This window comes from Saccostrea cucullata, unplaced genomic scaffold (genome assembly GCF_032062105.1).
Source record: "Saccostrea cucullata isolate Sc308-1 unplaced genomic scaffold, CSIRO_AGI_Scuc_v1 ctg1289, whole genome shotgun sequence".
In the NCBI taxonomy this organism is placed as follows: Eukaryota; Metazoa; Mollusca; class Bivalvia; order Ostreida; family Ostreidae; genus Saccostrea; species Saccostrea cuccullata.
The window spans coordinates 1-21,055 of record NW_026928460.1 but is presented as its reverse complement, the minus strand read 5'-3'; the positions used below and the strand labels follow the sequence as shown (position 1 = coordinate 21,055).

The 21,055-nt window shown below is 34.8% G+C and overlaps 2 protein-coding genes across 2 annotated transcripts; one reads left to right on the top strand and one right to left on the bottom strand.

Moving 5' to 3' along the window:
- Positions 1-2,284: 2,284 nt before the first annotated feature.
- On the top strand, positions 2,285-13,779 carry LOC134277675 (protein SEC13 homolog). The gene is made up of 10 exons (XM_062760001.1): positions 2,285-2,424; positions 2,670-2,714; positions 6,247-6,362; positions 6,742-6,893; positions 7,463-7,552; positions 8,696-8,739; positions 10,600-10,727; positions 11,480-11,600; positions 12,240-12,377; positions 13,272-13,779. The coding sequence occupies exons 1-10, from the start codon at positions 2,422-2,424 to the stop codon at positions 13,371-13,373; spliced, it is 939 nt and encodes a 312-aa protein (XP_062615985.1). The 5' UTR covers positions 2,285-2,421; the 3' UTR covers positions 13,374-13,779.
- Positions 13,780-20,125: 6,346 nt separating this feature from the next.
- On the bottom strand, positions 20,126-21,048 carry LOC134277664 (ras-like GTP-binding protein RHO). The gene has a single exon (XM_062759986.1). The coding sequence runs from the start codon at positions 20,950-20,952 to the stop codon at positions 20,617-20,619; it is 336 nt and encodes a 111-aa protein (XP_062615970.1). The 5' UTR covers positions 20,953-21,048; the 3' UTR covers positions 20,126-20,616.
- Between the last annotated feature and the right edge of the window lie 7 nt (positions 21,049-21,055).

Here is a 21,055-nt window from a genome sequence, read left to right as displayed (position 1 = left end):
CACTTTGAAATTCCTTATACCGATTTGAAATATTTAATAAAAAATTATGTAAATTCTTTATGGCAAATATATTGGAATTTTTGCGATAATAATAAACTTTATGCAATACAGAACAAGGTTAGTCATTCATCTAATTTTGGTCTGAAACGTCAGGATAAAGTTATTATTTCAAGAATTCGTATTGGACATTCAAGGTTTACTCTTTCATATTTACTCAACAAGGAACAACAACCCGAATGCATCTCTTGTGACTATGTAAAACACATACTATTAGAATGTTCTGATTTTTCGCCCATATAGCGTAGTAGACTCTTTTATAACATACATACAATGCATGACCTTTTTCAAAATATTAATCCTTCTACAATATTAAAGTATTTGCAAGAAACTGATTTTTACTGTAAGATCTAAATTCGTATATTTTAATGGAAATCGTTTTTGATCATTTTAATTGTACAGCTTTTCATTTTTAATTTTGAGGTCCGTCGGATGGGACGTTAAATGGTGCCCCGTGTCAAGGATTACAACCCCCTTGGCGCGCAAAAGATCGTTTCCCTGATTTTCGAAAAAGAGTAGGCTCGATCATTGGGGGCCGTCAGAGAAACCCAAAACTTTAAAAACTGGTCACATGATTTTCTTTCTATCGCCGATATATTGCTGAAATATTGCCGATTCGGTGTAAAACATTAATCAATCAATCAATCTTATCGGTTGGATTAAGGAGTGAATTAAGACCGCGTCTTGATTGCCTACCCCTGGGATGACTTTACATCGTTGCACAAGCGATGAGTTTGCTGGTAAAGAACAAATCTAGGATTTTATCTCCCAGTGTTGGTGCGTATACAAGCTGCACCACTCCATAATCACCAGAAATGCCCAAAACTGTATCGACATTTTGGAAGATAATTGATTGGGTAGACCAGTTAATTTCGGGAAGATTAAATCACCCGCCATCCAAAAGTCACACTTAGGATTTTCCGAGACCCTTGCTCATTTCTGATACAGCCAGGCATGCATTATTTTCGCAAGTGACGTTGGGTGGGCGGTAGTAGCCTCCTGTAATGATTGACTTTTTCTCGTTTACCTGAAGTCTAACACAGAGGATCTCCTTGTCTTTACTGGTGTAAACTGGCGAACACACCAAGTCATTCTTGACAGCAATGATGATTCCACAACGTGAGTCAGTCCTATCCCTTCGGAAAATATTGTATGTTGTATGTATAAGTTTTGCTGAGAAGATGCCATACAGCCAAGACAGCCTGTCAGGTTCCGGGCTATCATTGAGTACCTCAGTCTTGTGAACTTTGTTTTTTTATGCTTTGGAAGTTTAGTGATACAATGTACTTTGTTTTCTATGCTTTGGAAGTTTAGTGATACTTTTTTGTTTATGCTTTAATTGGAAATTTAGTGATACCACTCCGAGGAACTTTCCTTTCTGTTGTTTGGGAGGTGAATGATCTCGGACTATAGATGATGTAGCACACAGACTCCCGATGGGAGAGCACGGACTGTACGGTATGTCAGAGTTAGGGGCTGAGAGGCTGTTGTATAATTATGTTCTCATCCACTGAGATAGAATTGTAGATCTTACTGCTGTTAGGGGTGTTGCAAGCACTGCAGATCCGCACTCAGTGGATGTGTTAACTAGCAGGGTGGATTTACTCTGAGGTATTCATGGACATGCATGGAGTGTGACATGTGTGATACCATTTGATACTTAAGGAGTAATAACGATGTAAAAGTAGTTATAATTAAGGAATGAATTTAATAGCTACCCATTTTATACGGTATAAACTGCCCCAGTCCTGTCTGTTTGCCCTGTCCACTAATAAGCTCTTTCAAACGACACCAAGGTGAAAGACATTGTGACATTGACTGTGACCTGTATCATGTGTATGCTAAAAAAACTTTTTCGAACTTTCACCATAACTTTTGAATCATGAGAGATAGAGAGTGTTTGGTATGCATATTCCACTAATTAGTTCAAGTTGAATTACCTTGTTGCCTTGACTGTTACCTATATGCTAAAAAAAGCTCTTTCGAACTTTTGCCGCCGGGAGCACAGTTTCTTGTCTTTTTTTTTTTATTTAAGGGGGCCGACTGCCCAGGGTTTTATTGTATGAAAACTACAATAGCGAAACTCTTCATTTTTAAACCATATATAATTTACATCAACTTCCGTGTACATGTTAAGTTTGACTATTTTACTTTAAGTCATTTTACTATGATGCGCGAAATATTGCGCAATGTAAACCACAGTCGGACCCTTTAATAGACTAATTCATCGTACGAGTTGATGTTGACTTTCTCCGGAAGTATCTGCCACGTCCGTTTTTACACGATTTACCGGCAAAGTTGTGATATAAACAACCCATATTTAAAACTTTTAAGCATACTTAGGGCAACTATAGTGTGTTGAAGATGGTAAAGAAACTTTCATTCTCATAAACTGGAAGATTCTTTAGATATTTTTAAAGTTTTCTCCCTTATAATGATGTAGTGTATCGCATTAGTTGAATGATTGTTTTCTATTTGTTTTTTTTGTTTTTTTGTTTGTTTTTAATTGAAGTTCTAAGTAGATTAACTATTTTCCAGTAGAATATACTTATATTATCTCAGGATCTATACGAGTACCAGTCAGGCTTAATATTTCTCGTTTTGTATTTCAGGTTTCCGTCATCAACTCGATAGACACCTCACACGAAGACATGATCGTAAGTAATGTTATTGGAAACCCAGGTAGTATTTCACTTGAAATTAACTTCTCTTCTCGGAAATTATATAAAATATTTACAATAAACAGGTTGGGCACAGCCTACCAAATGGTACTTTTTCTCTGTTTGGTAGAGAATCTACCATATCGGTGACGAATTTTACTGACCATTTGGGGGACAGAATTGGTTGTGTTTACTTCCATGGAGTAGAGTGGAATTGTAATTTAAAACCATGTGGAATAAAATATAGATATTTATTGGTGTTCTGGGTGAAAAAAATCAGAAATTCTATGTGCAATTTTTTGCGCCGAGTCGTTCAAAAATTTGACAAAAACGTAGCTTGTGTAAACAAGTGCAATGTTTCTCCGTATTTTACTTTAAAAGAAAATTCTGTCTTTCTCCAACACTGCTGCACCTGTCAATCATGTCAGAGTTCTTGAAATCTTTCGGTCCTGTCGGCAAGACCGATAAAAACAACCACGGACCGATCACTTTACGTTCTGTGTCAGTCCAAATGACCGGTAGATGTTGAGAAAGCAACTTGCGAAAATCCGACTAAATTTCGTAAGAATTCCCTATAACCGACTGATCATAATCTGTTAAACACTTTTCAGTATCTCGTAATGGTTTCTTCGATGAACGCAACTGTCGCAAGTTTATAAATTGCTGTAGTTTTCATTTTTTTCGATTTTTTTTTCATTTCATTTCCACATTTATAAACCGGTATTCATTGTTGTTGTTTTTTTTCTTTTTCTCTCTTCACTCATGTATTTTTCCCCCTATAATCCATTCAAATTTGTGTTAGTTATATATAACTTATTGGTCATATATAAACCTGCTACTATATGTGTATTAATTAACCTTGTACCTATGGAGAGGGCTTATATAGGCTACGCCTGCTGCCCAATCCATTTATGTATTCTACATAATAAAATATGTTCAAATCAAATCAAACTGTCGCAAGTACAGTGTACCAAACTATGATTGATTAATTGTTTTAACAAGTTTTTGACGGCGATAAGGTATTAGCCAGGTGAGAAAAATAGAACTAGATTAAAAACTTATGAAAAAAATTGACCTCCCACGAGAATTCAACGAAATTTGTTGTACAATGATCAAATTCGCATGAATTATGCAGTGTGTATCAGGGGTTCAAAATTTTTTTTGTCATGGTCAAGTCCAGGACTTGAAGAGTAAATTTTAGGCAAGTCCGAGGAAGAAATTTCAGAGTCCATATTTACCTATACATCATTAAATTTATGTAACTTATAATTTACTTTCATTTGTTGCATTGAATGAATAAAGACTATGTGTATTAATATATGTTTTATTTTTCCTCAATAAACTGTCATACAGTCATACATGAGTATTTCAACACAATACCAGACTGATAGATTACTGGTAGATTACATTAACTTTTACAAATACTCACTACTGAATAAACCATCTGTTACAATAAATAGAAATTAGAATGTGCTGTAAGTCACAGCTAAAACCGAAATTTAACAAACTCATTGCCGTTTTTCATGTAGGAGGAAACATGAGGAATTGCGTAAAAGCAAGAGTCTAACCGCAACGGAAAATAAAAAGACGGATTGTATTTTCGAAACGTTCGTAATGTTTTATGGGTATTTTAACGCCCACAAACCCACATTTTTACTTAATACATTTGAGAATTTGCTTTATTTTTAGCTTTACGATCATTTTTTTAATTTATAAAAAAAGTTAAACAAGAAACATAGCCAAGTCCCAGGACTTTGGCGAATTCTAAATGCCGAGTCCGGATCCGGAATTTGTTAGTCCGGGACGTCGGGCTTGAGGATTTTTGAACCCCTGGTGTATATGACGGAGGGTGCGAAATGTAATGATAATAAAATTCAAATATAGTTTTAATCTTCTTAAAATTATGTTTAATTATTTTGTTGGACTGATAAAAATCTGTCTGGACCGACAAACTTCCTGCGGCAGTCAGTCCAAATGACTGACAGTGGAAAAAAGATTTCAAGAACTCTGCATGTCCTTTACTTTCTATTTCGATTATCTGGGCAACCAATCAATTAGTGCAAACCAATCAAAACGATGATCTTTTTTAAGATGATGAAAAGTCGGATTTAACTACGGAGGCACATTTGTGATAATTTTCAATTAGGAAATCAGAAGAAAAATAAGTTTTTGCCTTTATTTCTTTTTATTTTGAACACAATGACTTTGTTCTTCACAAAAATAGTAAATGCAGTTGGAGTATGATATAATTATTGTTTTAAAATGATGTACTTGGAACAAAAACAAGAATAATGGCAAAAGTCATTTTGTACATCTTTTATTGAATATTATTTTTCAAATTTATTAAATTCACCAGTAATATGCATATTAAACCCCAAAAGGTCGCATGGAATCTGCAACTTCATCCTAGAAGAAAAATGACAACAAATATTACGTTCAACTCTGGAAAAATTTAACTTTATAGCAGGAAGTGCCCACCATACCGGTAAGGCATGAGGAGCTCGTGTTTAACAGGATTTTATGGACATTGACGAAGATCCAAAAAGAGATTCAAAGTTAACTCATCAAGAGTTAAATCACTAGATAAAATTGAATTTTTATCCAACAAGACTCAACAAAGATTTTTTTTGATTGATTGATCAAGAACTTCGACTGTTACAGACAACTATGGGTATTGTTTTTATGAAGTTAGTTATGGAGAAATTGCACATAGAAATTTGACTGATTTATGTTAATTTTGCGAGGAATATGTTCACTAAAATCCCCCAATGCCTAAATAAATGCACTTTTGTTTTATTTTAATAAAAATTGCAATAGAATAAAAAAGTTCCCCATTTGGTTAGTAAAATTCGTCTTCGATATGGTAGATTGTCTACCAAACGGGGGATAAAGGACCATTTGGTAGACTGTGCCCAACCTGATAAATTCAAATAGAACTTGGTCACGTTGATGGTATGACTGTTGGGGCAAGAAATTCATGTATATTTAATTGCCGAATATCTCATTTACTTGTCTTGAGACAATCTTAGCAAAATTGGGTCAGTAGTATGAAAGAGGAGCTATTGTACTGTATAACTGATTTTGCCAAGATTCTCTCAAGACCCAGTAAGGCATTTATCATGCTTAAGATCTATCGAACAATGTTGGAAGAGGTTAGGAATTATTACATTCTTTTTAATTGCTTATCAAAAGATTTTGAGCATAACTGCAGTTATATTGAAAACATTGTGTTAGAGGTGCATTGTTTGTACTGAAGTTAATTGCAGAGAAAAAGTAATGAATTCAGAAAACCAATTTTTTTTCTTTGGAAGACATTTGTGTAAGAACTCTTGTGCTATTAGTGCTTCACTCTCTGAGCTTGCTATTACATTTAGAAAAATCTTTTTTAATCGATGTGTTTTGTCTTAAATTTCTCATAAAGTTTAAATGTATTATCATGAGTTATTGGATTTATTTTGTATCTCTTTGCCATTCTACAGAAAATGTGTACATGTATATTAAATGATTATTTTTTTATTGTATGACTCAGCATGATGCTCAGTTGGATTACTATGGAACAAAGCTGGCCACATGTTCCTCAGACAGATCAATCAAGATATTTGATGTCAAAGGAGGCCAGCAGACCCTGATTACTGAACTCCGCGGGTGAGTTAGAGAAACCAACTGATTTAACTTTGTAAGAGAAAAAATAAGTGTGTCGATACACATATGTGACAAACATAGGTCAAAGACTCTCATTTTTGGATGGGTCAGATTTAAAGAATAGCCTTATCTTTATTTGTTTTTTTTTTTAGTTTTAGGTTAAAGTGTTGAAGAGAGTAATTTTAAATATTCTAATATTGTACCCCTTTGCTCTGATTAAGTTAAATTGTAATTAAACAGAAAAGTGGTAGATTCATCGGAGAATATTTTTCTGATCTGTGCTTTATGAACACATAAGTATATTTTGCTAATATTTGATGTTGTGTTTGGGGATGAGAATCTAGGAATATTTTTATTATGGCCATAACTTTGTGTTCTGTAGTCATGACGGCCCAGTGTGGCAGCTCGCCTGGGCTCATCCAATGTTTGGTAATCTGATCGCGTCCTGCAGCTACGATAGAAAAGTTATCATCTGGAAGGAAACAAACGGATCATGGGGAAAGCTCTACGAATATCAAAATCACGACTCATCAGGTAATGCATCATGGGGAAATTTCTACGAATATCAAAATCACGACTCGCCAGGTAATTCATCAGGGGGAAAACTCTACAAATATCAAAATTATGACTCTTCGGGTAATGCATCATGGGGAAATTTCTGCGAATATCAAAATCACGACTCGTCAGGTATTGCATCCTGGGGAAAACTCTATGAATATCAAAATCACGACTCGTCAGGTAATGCATTATGGGGAAAACTCTATGAATATCAAAATCACGACTCGTCAGGTAATGCATCATGGGGAAAACTCCATGAATATCAAAATCACGACTCGTCAGGTAATGCACCTTTGGGAAAACTCTACGAATATCAAAATCACAACTTGTCAGGAAATGCATCATGGGTAAACTTTACGGTATCAAAATCATGACTCGTCAGGTAATGCATCTTGGGTAAAATTCTACGAATATCAAAATCACGACTTGTCAGATAACGTCTATATTTAGATCACGGGTTAGACTCACGAATTGTCAAGTATATTTATATTTACAACTGCAAGAATCACAACTTTTCAGGTAACATATGTTGTTTATTTTGACAGTGAACTCTGTGAACTTTGCCCCCCATGAGTTTGGCCTCCTTTTGGCATGTGGAAGTTCTGATGGCTCCATCTCCATCATTTCTAGTACAGGTAAGAGTCAGCATCAAATATTATCATACAGATGTATGTATTTATATCAAAAAATATAAAATAGATATGATAGACAGCACATGTACATGTATATTAAAACAGTCCTGTTGTTACGTGATCAGTCAATATGTCAGACACATGGATTTTCATTTCAAAGAGAGATAACTCTAGTATTCTTAATGATGGCTATATTTACAAAGATATGGCTTATTAATAATTTTTGCATCCAGTTCCTGGAAAGGAAACCTGTCCCAATTGAAAAATAAATCTTTTTCCTCCCAAAAGTAGAATTTAATGTAAGAAATCAGTCTTAAAAGATTTTGTCATTTTTAGCAATTGCCGGCTTATGTGATCCTGTTCAAGGCAGGATGTTAACCCCATAGTCGCCATTTTAAAGTTACAGGCAAAAATATAGTTCTTACTCTCAACCGCTTTTGAGATAATACAAACGCTAAATAAAGCAACAAAAATAAAACGAAGTTTTATCTATATAAAATGAACATTAGAAGTAATGACTTTGAAAACTTCATAAGTCAAAGAACATAGTTCATTAGCGTAAGGATTTTTGATAATCAGTGTTACCTTAGTTCTCTACATATACGAGGTAAAGCAGGAGAGGGAACCAGACTGGCCTGTTTGTTTACATTCAGCTGCGGTACCAGATTAATTCTGATTCTGACAAAATCGGACCATGGTATTAGGATTGAAAAACTCACTGTCAGTGTCTTATCATTTATATTGATAGTTTTAAAATAATTTTTTCATCAGAATATAAATGTGATTCATGTAAGAAATCCATTCTACTCTGTAAATGAGCCCGGCTCTCTGTACTTTTGAGTACTTTGATTTCAAATTAAAAATATGAATTGAAATGTACAAGACCCTGTAGAAAAAATGTCAGTTAAGCACTTAAAACAAAGTTATTCCATTTAGACATTGAGAAATGACACATTTATATTTAGTGACTTTAATTTACAGTAATAAACCTTCTCATTTACATGTATACATTCAAGTTAGAGTATTAGTCTTGTTTTACCAATAAACATGCATCACAATTTATAATGTGTCATGATAGGAGATAAAATATTAACATGTGTTGTCACTATTTATAGATGTATATTTATACATGTATTCTATTTATAGGGGATGGAACCTGGGATGCCAAGAAAATCCCTAACGCTCACTCTGTAAGTGTTAATACTCTAATAATTAATGCTCACTCTGTAAGTGTTAATACTGTAATACCTAACGCTCACTCTGTAAGTGTTAATACTGTAATACCTAACGCTCACTCTGTAAGTGTTAATACTGTAATACCTAACGCTCACTCTGTAAGTGTTAATACTGTAATACCTAACGCTCACTCTGTAAGTGTTAATGCTCTAATACCTAACGCTCACTCTGTAAGTGTTAATACTGTAATACCTAACGCTCACTCTAAGTGTTCATACTGTTATACCTAACGCTCACTCTGTAAGTGTTAATACTGTAATACCTAATGCTCACTCTGTAAGTGTTAATACTGTAATATTTCCATTTCTAAATTTTTTCTCTATGATAACCCTTTGAAAGTAAGCGGAGTTGATTTCCTGATAATTCTGCCGGAATGTAAATACAGGTCTAACGCTATGGAGGCCAAGTCTGTGAAAATCTCGTGTTAATACTGTAATAGGCCAAATATGCACGTGCGGCTGCTGTTGTGTTAGAGGCCTACTAAAATTGGGATGGGAACGCTCAATTTAAATCTATGTCTGTTTTTAAGTGTTAATTTTATTTCACGATGAAATAAATACCTAACGCTCACTCTAAGTGTTAATACTGTAATACCTAACGCTCACTCTGTAAGTGTTAATACTGTAATACCTAACGCTCACTCTGTAAGTGTTAATGCTCTAATACCTAACGCTCACTCTGTAAGTGTTAATACTGTAATACCTAACGCTCACTCTAAGTGTTAATAATGTAATACCTAACGCTCACTCTAAGTGTTAATACTGTAATACCTAACGCTCACTCTGTAAGTGTTAATACTGTAATACCTAACGCTCACTCTAAGTGTTCATACTGTTATACCTTACGCTCACTCTGTAAGTGTTAATACTCTTATCCCTAATGCTCACTCTGTAAGTGTTAATACTGTAATACCTAATGCTCACTCTGTAAGTGTTAATACTGTAATACCTAACGCTCACTCTGTAAGTATTAATGCTCTTATACCTAACGCTCACTCTGTAAGTGTTAATACTGTAATACCTAACGCTCACTCTGTAAGTGTTAATGCTCTTATACCTAACGCTCACTCTGTAAGTGTTAATACTGTAATACCTAACGCTCACTCTGTAAGTGTTAATACTGTAATACCTAACGCTCACTCTAAGTGTTAATACTGTAATCCCTAACGCTCACTCTGTAAGTGTTAAAACTGTAATGTTCACACAGAGAGTTTAATTCACAGTAAATGAATTTGAAGTTAAACAGAATTAATTAAAATGTTAATTAAATTGCATTCACACTACAGCTAATGCAAAATAAACTAAATGTGAATAAACATTTTATTTCTACTGTATGGCTATTCAGGAAGGTTGTTATGACTTATAAATTTGCAAATCACATTACGTTTTGTAGAGCAGATCCATTTGACAAAATATTAAAGTGTCTGTACACACTTAAGTGATTAACATAATTTTTATTTGTTTTTGATTAACTCAAAAATGACACAGATACCTTATGCATGTGTCTGAATTTAATTTGGATCCTTTGCTTGGCATTTACACAAAGACAATTACACAGTACTATAATGTGCAGAAAACTATCTCAAATAAAACTTATTCACAAAAAAAACTTTAAAACATGAAATATAAGAAATAATATCAGAAGTGAGTGACAAAAAAATTGGCTGCTTAAATCGAAGGTTTTTTACAACACGTGGATCTGTCACTTTCTGCTTTATCTGTCTGAATTTCCTTAAACGGAGAGCAGCTACAACCATTTAAGTTAGCCTTATTGATTTATGATTGTCTACATTTTTTGGATGAATTATTTGACAGATTGGCTGTAATGCAGTAAGCTGGGCCCCGCCCATTAATCCTGGAGATCTATTGGATCCCTCCGGACGTCATCAACCAATCAAACAGCTCGTCTCAGGAGGATGTGATAACCTGGTCAAAATCTGGAAGTAGGTTTTCTTTTTAATTTTTATTCTTGAAAAATTGGAACGAAAATGAATATTAAAAATGGGAACGAAAATGAATGTTAAAAATGGGAACGAAAATGAATGTTAAAATTTACAGGGAAATAACTTGCACAGGTGTCAATCAGTTTTTAGGTGTCAATCAATAATCCGAAAAATTAATTTTCCTGTTGTTTCCTGAAGACATGCCAAGCCTTCCTGTTAATCACTTAAATACACATTTCCTTTGCTCTAGCTGGAAAATCTCAAAATAAAGGCTCTTACATATCATTTAGCATGAATGACAGTCCATGGTAGTCCAAGGGTTACTACACTAGGTTAGAGAAAATTTGACCTAGTAAATAGGAAACGGGCATATGAGAATGGCAAAGGATATTTCTTTTGATCAAATTTCAAGATTATGGCAGTAATGTATATTGTATGTAATTAATATGTTAATCTGATGTATCTGTTGATACAAGGAATAAAAGAATTGAATTGAATTGAAAAGATTGATTAACCTATGGCACCAAGCTGCAATTGTTATCCATGGCAATCTTGAAAATTAACTGTAATTGAATGACAAGGGAAGGATTAGGGGGTGTTTTAACAGTCATGTGTCATTTTCTAAAGTTTAAAGATATTCATTAATTTTATTTTAAATTATTAAATGAAGAAAATCAAATATTTATAGATTACTGCTTGTTGTGTTTCTTGTGAGTTTTAGTATGAAGGAATATTAAAACCTTGTGTTGTAGGGAGGAGGACGGTCAATGGAAGGAAGACCAGAAACTTGAAGGTCACAGTGACTGGGTCAGGGACGTCGCCTGGGCTCCCAGTATAGGTCTACCCAAAAGTATCATAGCAAGCTGTTCACAGGTATGTACAGGTCTACCCAAAAGTATCATAGCAAGCTATTCACAGGTATGTATAGGTCTACTCAAAAGTATCATAGCAAGCTGTTCATAGGTATGTATAGGTCTACTCAAAAGTACCGTAACAAGCTGTTCACAGGTATGTATATGTCTACCCAAAGGTATCATAGCAAGCTGTTCATAAGTATGTATATGTCTACTCAAAAGTATCATAGCAAGCTATTCACAGGTATGTATAGGTCTACCTAACAGTATCATAGCAAGCAGTTTACCGGTATGTATAGGTCTACTCAAAAGTATCATAACAATCTGTTTACTGGTATGTACAGTGTATAGTATCACAGCAAGATCTTCACAGGTATGGATCATAAAATGCATCTTCTCTGAAGTACCATAGCAAGCTGTTCATTAGTACAGATGGATCTACTCAAAAGCATAAAATCAAGTAGTTCAAAGGTATGTAAAGGTCTGTCCAAAAATCATGGTAAGTTTTTTCCAGGTTAATTACATGATATTGTTACAATGCAAAAGTTTAACATCAGTTGAATGGTTATGTTTAAGATTCATTGTAAAGGCCTGTAAATTTTATACTACCTGAATCATTTACTGACTTTTTTTTTCAGTATTTATTTTGGTCTTGTAGGACTTGAGGGTGATCTTATGGACTAATGACGGTAATGGCTGGACACAGAAAGTGTTGAACAAATTTAGCGACGTTATCTGGCACCTTAGCTGGTCAATCACAGGAAATATACTGGCTACATCAGGGGGCGATAACAAGGTAAGACAAAATATAGTATTCAAGGGAATATATTCACTCCTTCAGGGGGAGATAACAAGTGAAAATAAAATAGTTACGTGCAAGAAATCTGCTATTAGTATCAAACTTTGATGTCCATATCAAAAGGTGGTATTATAAATGTACAGGTATATTCTTTGTGTAAATGTTTTTTAAGGTTCTTTGGATTTAAAGAAATTATAGGTAAATAACAAATTGAAAATTAAATTACATATATAAATCTTTTGCTAAGTGAATTTTGATTCATGTTAAGAGCAAAAGCCATAAAAATATGATATGATTGATTAATTCCTATTTCATTCATATGTTGAGATCAAACGATGGAGAAAAAATACTATTTCTTTTGGGCTCTGTGAATATTGTACCCCTCATGTAGCTACATGCAAATTATTTTGTTATACCTTTAAAAATTTGTTCCTATACAACAAAAAGTCTAACATTTCTAATGTTTTGCTGAGCGGGAACAAAAAATCCATGTTTGACCTGAGTGATATGTTGACTGGTCTATGAGATATTGGACCGCTTGCGTCACAGAATACGTGGAGCTTAATCTCATTTTCATTTGTTTGTGTTCATCAATGACAGACCTGAGGTTTAAAACATTATGGAAGACAGTACAAAATACATGATTGTCCAAAAAAATGAAATAAAAGGTATAACAAAACATTTATTGACTGTGATCTTGGGCAAAATGCGTTTTGTCGGCCCTCGAACTAAACTGTCTGCCTGAGATCTAACGAGGCAGACAGTTTTCTTGGGTCCGACAAAACTTATATTGCCCTCAAATTGAGTCAATAAATGTATACTATTGACCTCAAATATAGCACTAGTTGTTATACATGTAGATCATAATTCATTTTTTCCTCTGTTTTACAGGTCAGCTTATGGAAAGAGACATTAAATGGAAACTGGGTGTGTATAAGTGATGTGAACAAAGGTCAAGGACAAATATCAGATGGTCAGAGGTCATTGTCATAGTATCAGAAAGCAGGCATTTTCCAGACTATTGTTGTGTTGTGTTTATTTTGCTGATATAAAGATACCAGTGGATCTTATAAGAAGAGATTATTCATTAGTGACCTTAATCAGCATGGAAACAACTCTCTCAAGGAATCACAGCAGCAAAACTACTGAACTGGTAGGATTCAGTGAAAAGTCTCAGTCATAGTAAAGGAATCTTCTACACAACTTTTTAAAGAATTGTCTATAGACTTTTTAAATGCAGACAAATAGATGCATGAAAGAAGAATCATCTAAATTGTTGGAATGATGCAAACAAAAAAATTACGTCAAGATTAAATTATAATACTATGTAATACTGTACTTTGAGTGAAAGGTTAAATGTAGAATGTAAGATGGATGAATAAAAGTTGTATAGTTTAAATCTGGTGTTTTTGCTTTTTTTTTGTCAGAAAAAATGTCTGTCATGTTAAAATTAACTTGGTAGGTGTACATACAACCTTAGTGGTCAAATGGTAGGCTTTGTATGTTTATACTCAGTAAATTTGTAAAACAGTTTCAAATAACCATTAATTATATATGTTTGCAAAATTTAAGCAAGGTGTGGTATTCTGTTTACTGTTTGTAAAACTTATTATTCTAAGCATCCTGAAAATTAAAATGATTCTCATCTTTGAATTTAATATTGCTATTTTGTATTGTTATAATTTTTAATAAATTGTAACCTTTTGCTGTATTGAACATAAATTTAAGTTGCGACATATTTGATGCAAGATATAATTTATAGCATCTGCTTAGGGAGATATATGCTCACTTTTGACCTCTCTTTTGACCTTTTGGTCTACACAAATGATCAATGTATTTGTAGGCGTTATTGGTCATTGGCCATGTTGAAACTATCTTAATCCTGGTTGCATAGATTGTGCAGCTGCAGAGTTCATTGTACTATTCAGTTTTAGATGTTGCATTTTCAGCAAATATTTTCTGTATGACCAATGCAAGTTAATGATTTTGGAGCAAATTTAATTATCATTCCCAAGTATTTTGGAGCCCTACCTGGACCAATAATACTGTAGATCACTTAATTTTGGCGACATCGCTCTATATAATCTTAAGGAATTCTATAATACGCGAGAATGAAATTTTCGCGGGCATTCTGAAATTTTGATTTAGGCCATAAAAAATTAATTTCTTGGTTCGGGTGCCTCATTGACCCTTTTTATTGTCAATAAAATAAAAACAACAAATCACCTCCCTCATCAGTTTTTGAGGTTTTGTACGTAATTATGCGAAAAAAAGTAAAAAAAAAAAGTTCTCATCAAATTTCTTGAATAAAAAGTGATTTACAGTATTTAGCTCACCTGAGCTGAAAGTTCAACTGAGCTATAGAGTGTTTTCCGTTAAGGTGATTTAAGCAAGAGTTATTCCCCATTACCCCCCATGTTGTAGGTGAACATTCCCAGATCCCTTCATTATTCAACCAAATTCAATTTGTTATACTGGGTTACTGAGGTAAAGATAACACTACCGTATAAGTGGAAATTTTAGCAAGACGCAAATTTAGCGATTTGTCCTGAAAAACTGGTATTTTATTTTTAGCGAGATGTTAATTTAGCGATTTTAAAATATTCACTAAAGATTCTACTACTGTACAAATATAGCACGATTAATTTTAGTGATCTCGGCACCCTCGCTAATAATTCCAAAATTAATCCCTCACTAAAAATGCTGCTTATACGTGTATTTTTCTTATTGATTTTATGATTATACCCCCGCTCAGAAGGAGAGGGGGGTACACTGTTTTACCCTTGTCTGTCTGTCTGTCCATCTGTGTGTCCGTGTGTCTGTATGTAACAAATTTTCGTCGCAGTTTTCTCAGCAACTACTCATTGTAGAAGCTTGAAATTTTAACACAATCTTCTCTGAGGCATGCCATACAGTGGGATACATTTTTGGTCAAATCTGATGTCAACTTCCTGTTTGTCTGTGCATCTGTCTGTTTCATACATAAATTTTCGTCACAGTTTTCTCAGCAACTACTCATTGTAGAAGCTTGAAATTTTAACACAATCTTCTCTGAGGCATGCCATGTGGTGGGATACATCTTTCTTCAAATTCAATGTCAACTTCCTGTTTGTCTGTGTGTCTGTCTGTTTCATACATAACAAATTTTCATCACAGTTTTCTCAGCAACTACTCATCGTAGAAGCTTGAAATTTTAACACAATCTTCTCTAAGGCATACCATACGGGTGGATACATTTTTGGTCAAATCCGATGTCAACTTCCTGTTTGTCTGTCCGTTTTATGAAAAACAAGTTTTGTCACAGTTTTCTCTGCAACTACTGATCGCAGATGCTTGGAATTTTTACACAATCTTCCCTGAGGCATGCCATATGGTGGAATACATTTTTGTTCAAATCCGATGTCAACTTCCTGTTTGTCTGTGCGTCTGTCCGTTTCATACATAACAAATTTTCGTCACAGTTTTCTCATTAACTATTCATAGCAGATGCTTTAAATTTTAGTACACTCTTTCTTGAGGCATGCCATATGGTGGGATTAATTTTGATATGAATCTGATGTCAACTCCATATTTTTCTGTTCATCTACCTGTAATTGAACTTGTTTGTATTAAAATGATAGTGTTTTAATTTACATTAGAGCGGAGCGGGGATATTACTAGTGAGTATTGACTCACAGATTTCTTGTTTTAAGATTGTAAATATATCCCCCCACATATTTCTTGCATCCATGTTTAAAATTGGTTGCTCAAAGAGAAAAAAATCACTATCTTGAATTTTTTTTTAGTGAGCTAAACCTTAATTTAAAAAAAGTCAAGTCCATCTAATAGGAAAAGTTGGTGTCCAATAATTTTGATGTTGTTGAAAGTCTTATCAATATGTGTAAGTATATAATGTTTGATAGAATACCGGCCGGGGTATCTTGAATAGATTCTTTGCAATGGAAACCTTATTTATGAAAACTGACTTTTGAAATTGATTGCATCATCTTAATGGTATATTTAAAATGGAGCTAAACACTTATTTGAGAAAAGTGAGGTTAAGGTCTAAGAAAAGGTCAAGGTCAAAAAAGTTTGATAAAAATATCTTTGAAACTGAGCTGAACACAAAGCGGGGTGAAAGGACAGTAGGACGGAAGACGGACGTCGACATGACAACCTCTGTATGCCCCGTCCATTTTTACGTTGGGGCATAAAAATCTTCTCAAGAACCATTAGGCCAGAAAAGCTGAAACTTATGTGAAAGCGTCCTGAGGTGAAAATTCACAATCGTTAAAATCATGACCTCTGGGATAGGGCAGTACCAAAATACAGAATCATTTTTTTACAAAGAAATAAATGCATATAAAGCTGAAACATATGTGGAAGTGTCCTGGATTAGTACAGATTCTAAATTATTCAAATCATGATCCCCGGAGTAGGGCGAAAACACGATAAGAATTACATTGAGAAAAATCTGGTGAAATACAACAGGTCCAATTACTCAGGTGAGCATGTGACCTATAGGCCTCTTGTATTACCTTTGTTTGACGTGAGAACTGATGGACTGGCACCAACTAAAATTTTCATTCAACAAAGTAAAGGATAAAATGTTCTTTAAATAAAGGATCAGACTCCTTAAGGTGGTATGGGATATGAAACAAGGAGGCACACTACCTTAAGATAATATAGAATGGTTAAAGTAAAGGAAATTACAAAATATTATACGTAAGTTTCCTTAATTCAATTTGCTTAGGAAAAATGTTCCCATCTCTAATGGTTTCAAAATTTGATTTGTTTTGACTTCTTAGTACGAATCTTATTATTTCATATGGACCATTCAAATATTTCAACCGAATGGGATAAGTTTTTCATCTGTATTTAAAATTAATGCGTAATTGCAAAAGCTCTTGCGGCATACTAGTAGTTGATTGATTGTGTATTGTTTAATGTCCCTTTCGAGAATTTTTCACTCATAATGAGACGCCACCACTGGTGAAGAGCTTCAAATTTTGTCCTATGCTCGGCACTTAGGGCCATTGAGCAGGGAGGGATCACCTACTGCGACACGCGGAAGCGCTGTCTATATCATATGGTCTCATCCTATGGAGCGGTCTCCACGTCCCACAGTGGAATTCGAACCCGCGACGTAAGGATCAACTCCTTACCTCGCGACTCTACAACAGACGCTCTAACCACTGCACCATACGGGCGACTAAACTTGTTGTTGAGACCACGAATTGATTGTATAATTTACAAGGTCATTCATAAAAAAAAAATTCTTCACAACTCATGTAGAAAACTTAAAAGAACGGTATTCAGTATCAAAGTCCATAAAACAATACAAAATAGGAGCAGAGCAACACGGACCTCCGAAACATCAGAGGTGGGATCAGGTGCCATAGAGGATTGAGCATCCCCTGGTGACCGGTCACACCCGCCGTGTGCTCCTTGTCATGACGAAAATTAAAAATCCGTCGTCAATTCAGTGTATGGACTAACAATGAGTATGAAAAACGTCAGTCAGCATGTGACTCAATGATAAATTGTATTTGCTGACAAGGTCATTATATCGACCATAGAGACTGCTGATATTCTTGTTTCATCAATTTGCTTGTCAATAATTTACCTCGTTTTAGAAATTGTTCATATGTAGAGCATGCTTTTGCGTATCGAATCAACTGAGATATATATACTCCGCATGCAGGTGATGAAGGTATATTGCTGCATAAGTAAGCTAGGGAAGTTGACGATAGAAAAGTTAAAGTCATCACGTTTATCATATAGCTTGGTTGTTAGATTACCATTTACGTCTTTTTCAAGTAAAATATCCAAGTATGAAACAGTTGTGTCAGGCTCTATGGTATCTTTTATCTCAAGCTCACCAGTATATATTGTATCGACGTAGGAATGTAAATTACCATTGTTAATTGACAATACGTCGTCGATATATCTAAATGTCGAGTTGAAGACCACAGCAAGTGTTTTCTTCTTTTCATGCATAAGATTTTGCACAAATTCTGCTTCATATGAATATAAGAATAGGTCTGCTAATAACGGAGCGCAATTGGTACCCATGGGAATTTCCAATAGATTGTTGGAAGACCTGGTCTCCAAAAACCCCATAGATATTGTCAATCAGAAACTTAAGCATCTCTTTGGTGTCAACTTCAGAGTACTTGTGGGTGCAATCAGACTGTGTTTGAACAAAATAATTTTACATATGACCAGGTAAGTAAATTTACGAGTTCCATTTTTATTGAAAAAAAACAGCTGTCAATGATATAAAAAAAGCCTGGACTTTAAATCATTATATACATGTGTATCAATAAATTTTACTGTAGATTTTACGCAATCACGTGACGTCGTGATCCGAATCACCACACTGTGGTTTACTGAATCCATATCACCTCTTTCTGAAACTGATGACGTGGTACGCAAAAACATGACGTTATATTTCTTGCGCGTGAAAAAGCCCATTGCTATTTTGATTTGTTTTATCGATGAATATAATACAATTGATCTCTAAATTTTTATTTTGCTATATTTAGCTAGTTATAAGGGGGTATATAATAAATCTATCATTATAACAATAACTTGATCCGAAGAGTCGTGTCACGTCGACGTGACACGACTCTTTGGATCAAGTTACTGTTTTAATAATATATATTTATCGTGGGGAATGGTTGTGTATAAAGTTGAAAAGTAGTAAGTTTTCAAGCTGTTGATTTTGGTAAAATCTTGTGATTTCAAATTATCCAAAAGTTCTTTGGAATTTTTGAGTATCCACATCTGATTCACATCACTTCTTGAAAATATTGTTGCACAGTACTCTTGAAGTGTTCTTTCACTACTGTCAATTAATATCTTAGTAAGGAGTAACGAAAGAGGTTTGGTTGAACATTTACTGGAACCCGCAATGTTTCTTTGTTTGTACGGATTTTTATGAAGTTTCGAAATCCAATATACATGTATATAAGGTACTAGTAGTTCAAATTCATTTTGGCTCTGTGGAATTGCAAATAAATGGTTATATATTAAATATACTAATGCGTGTATAATCTACAATAATATTTCATGAATTTAATTTATTCAATCCAAAGTCCATGGTCGGGGTATGATTAGGGTACCATGATTGAAGTTTCACATTGAACCATAAAGGAATTTAAACGGATTTCATTTTTTGTACTTGTGTATACATCATGGAGATTAATTCAAAAGCTTGCTTTAGATGTTATTTTCTACAGTTTCAATCCTGGTGGCTTTGTTTGTTTTGTTTATTTTTTCTTTTTTGTTTAACGTCCAGTCGAGAATTTTTCCCTCATTTTGAGACGTGAGAGCAGCATGAACAGTGAAAGAATCTCCTCAATCCAATACGGGACCTCGGCTTATAGTCTCCATGTGACGTCATACTCAACTCGATGATCCTGCTTGACTCTTCTGACCACTGTCACTCAGGCAACCTTGACGGCTGAAATACTTTACACATGCTAGTAGATGCCAATGGCTGCAACAGGTAGTACCAGGTATGTCTGTATACGTCAGACACGTGACCGGTGGACAGGGGATACTCACTCCTCCAAGACATCTGATCCCACCTCTGTTGTTGTTCCAAGGGTCCATGATTTCTCCCTGTGCACGATTCGTTTTGTGGGCTAGATTATGAGGTTGATTGCTGTTCGTTATGTTTCCATTAAATACAATTAGATAATGTTAACAACACTTATACACTAATTGTCTTGAGTTACGAGACAACTAAACAACACCCATGTCTTTGGTTCCATTTATTAGACAAGCTACGCAAAAGTTACATGATGAGATATTACAATTTAAATAAGAATACATGAATAAAAAAAAAACTGCTATCATTCTCCCTCTTAAATAACAGTAGAATTACATGACTATAAGAAATCTTTAGAAAGGTTCATTTCACTCCGTCCGCCAGTTGTCGTAAAAAATTATAGTAGAAAAAAAATTGCACGCGCGGAGCGGTATCCATGGACACATTACGTCATGACACAAATGTACACGTCACACAGTCAGAATGTCAAGGCTTGTTACACAGCATCTTTACAAATGATTAACACTAATTAAATGAGTACACGTTTAGTTATGATAACTTTGTTCAGATTCAGGAATGGCGACCTGTTTACACTATCTCCGCTATACTTCCGGGAGCCGAGGTACCACTTATCCATTCCTTCAGTAAAAAATGTTTTAAGAAACAAGAGATGGACCCACCCTTACATGCGCAGTAGAGTTATAGAGTAACACATATCCCCTTCTTCTTTTTCTTGGTTTGCAGCGCCGCCCTGGTGGCGTTTTCGAACACTTCACGGACGCCCTCTTTTGTTTTAGCGGAGCATTCTAAATATCCATAAGCATTGATCTTTTCTGCCATGGCGCGGCCGTCTTCCGGTCGCACGGGTTCCTGTTTCATCTTCATCAACTCTCGCTTCGTACTCTCGTCGTTTCTTAGATCTTTCTTGTTGCCTACAAGGATTATGGGAACACTGGGACAGAAGTGTTTGACTTCCGGTGTCCATTTTTCTGGGATGTTTTCTAAACTGTCGGGGCTGTCTATAGAGAAGCACATTAGTATGACGTCAGTGTCGGGGTAGGAGAGTGGGCGGAGCCTGTCGTAGTCTTCCTGTCCTGCCGTATCCCATAATGCCAACTCAACCTTAAACAGAAATAAA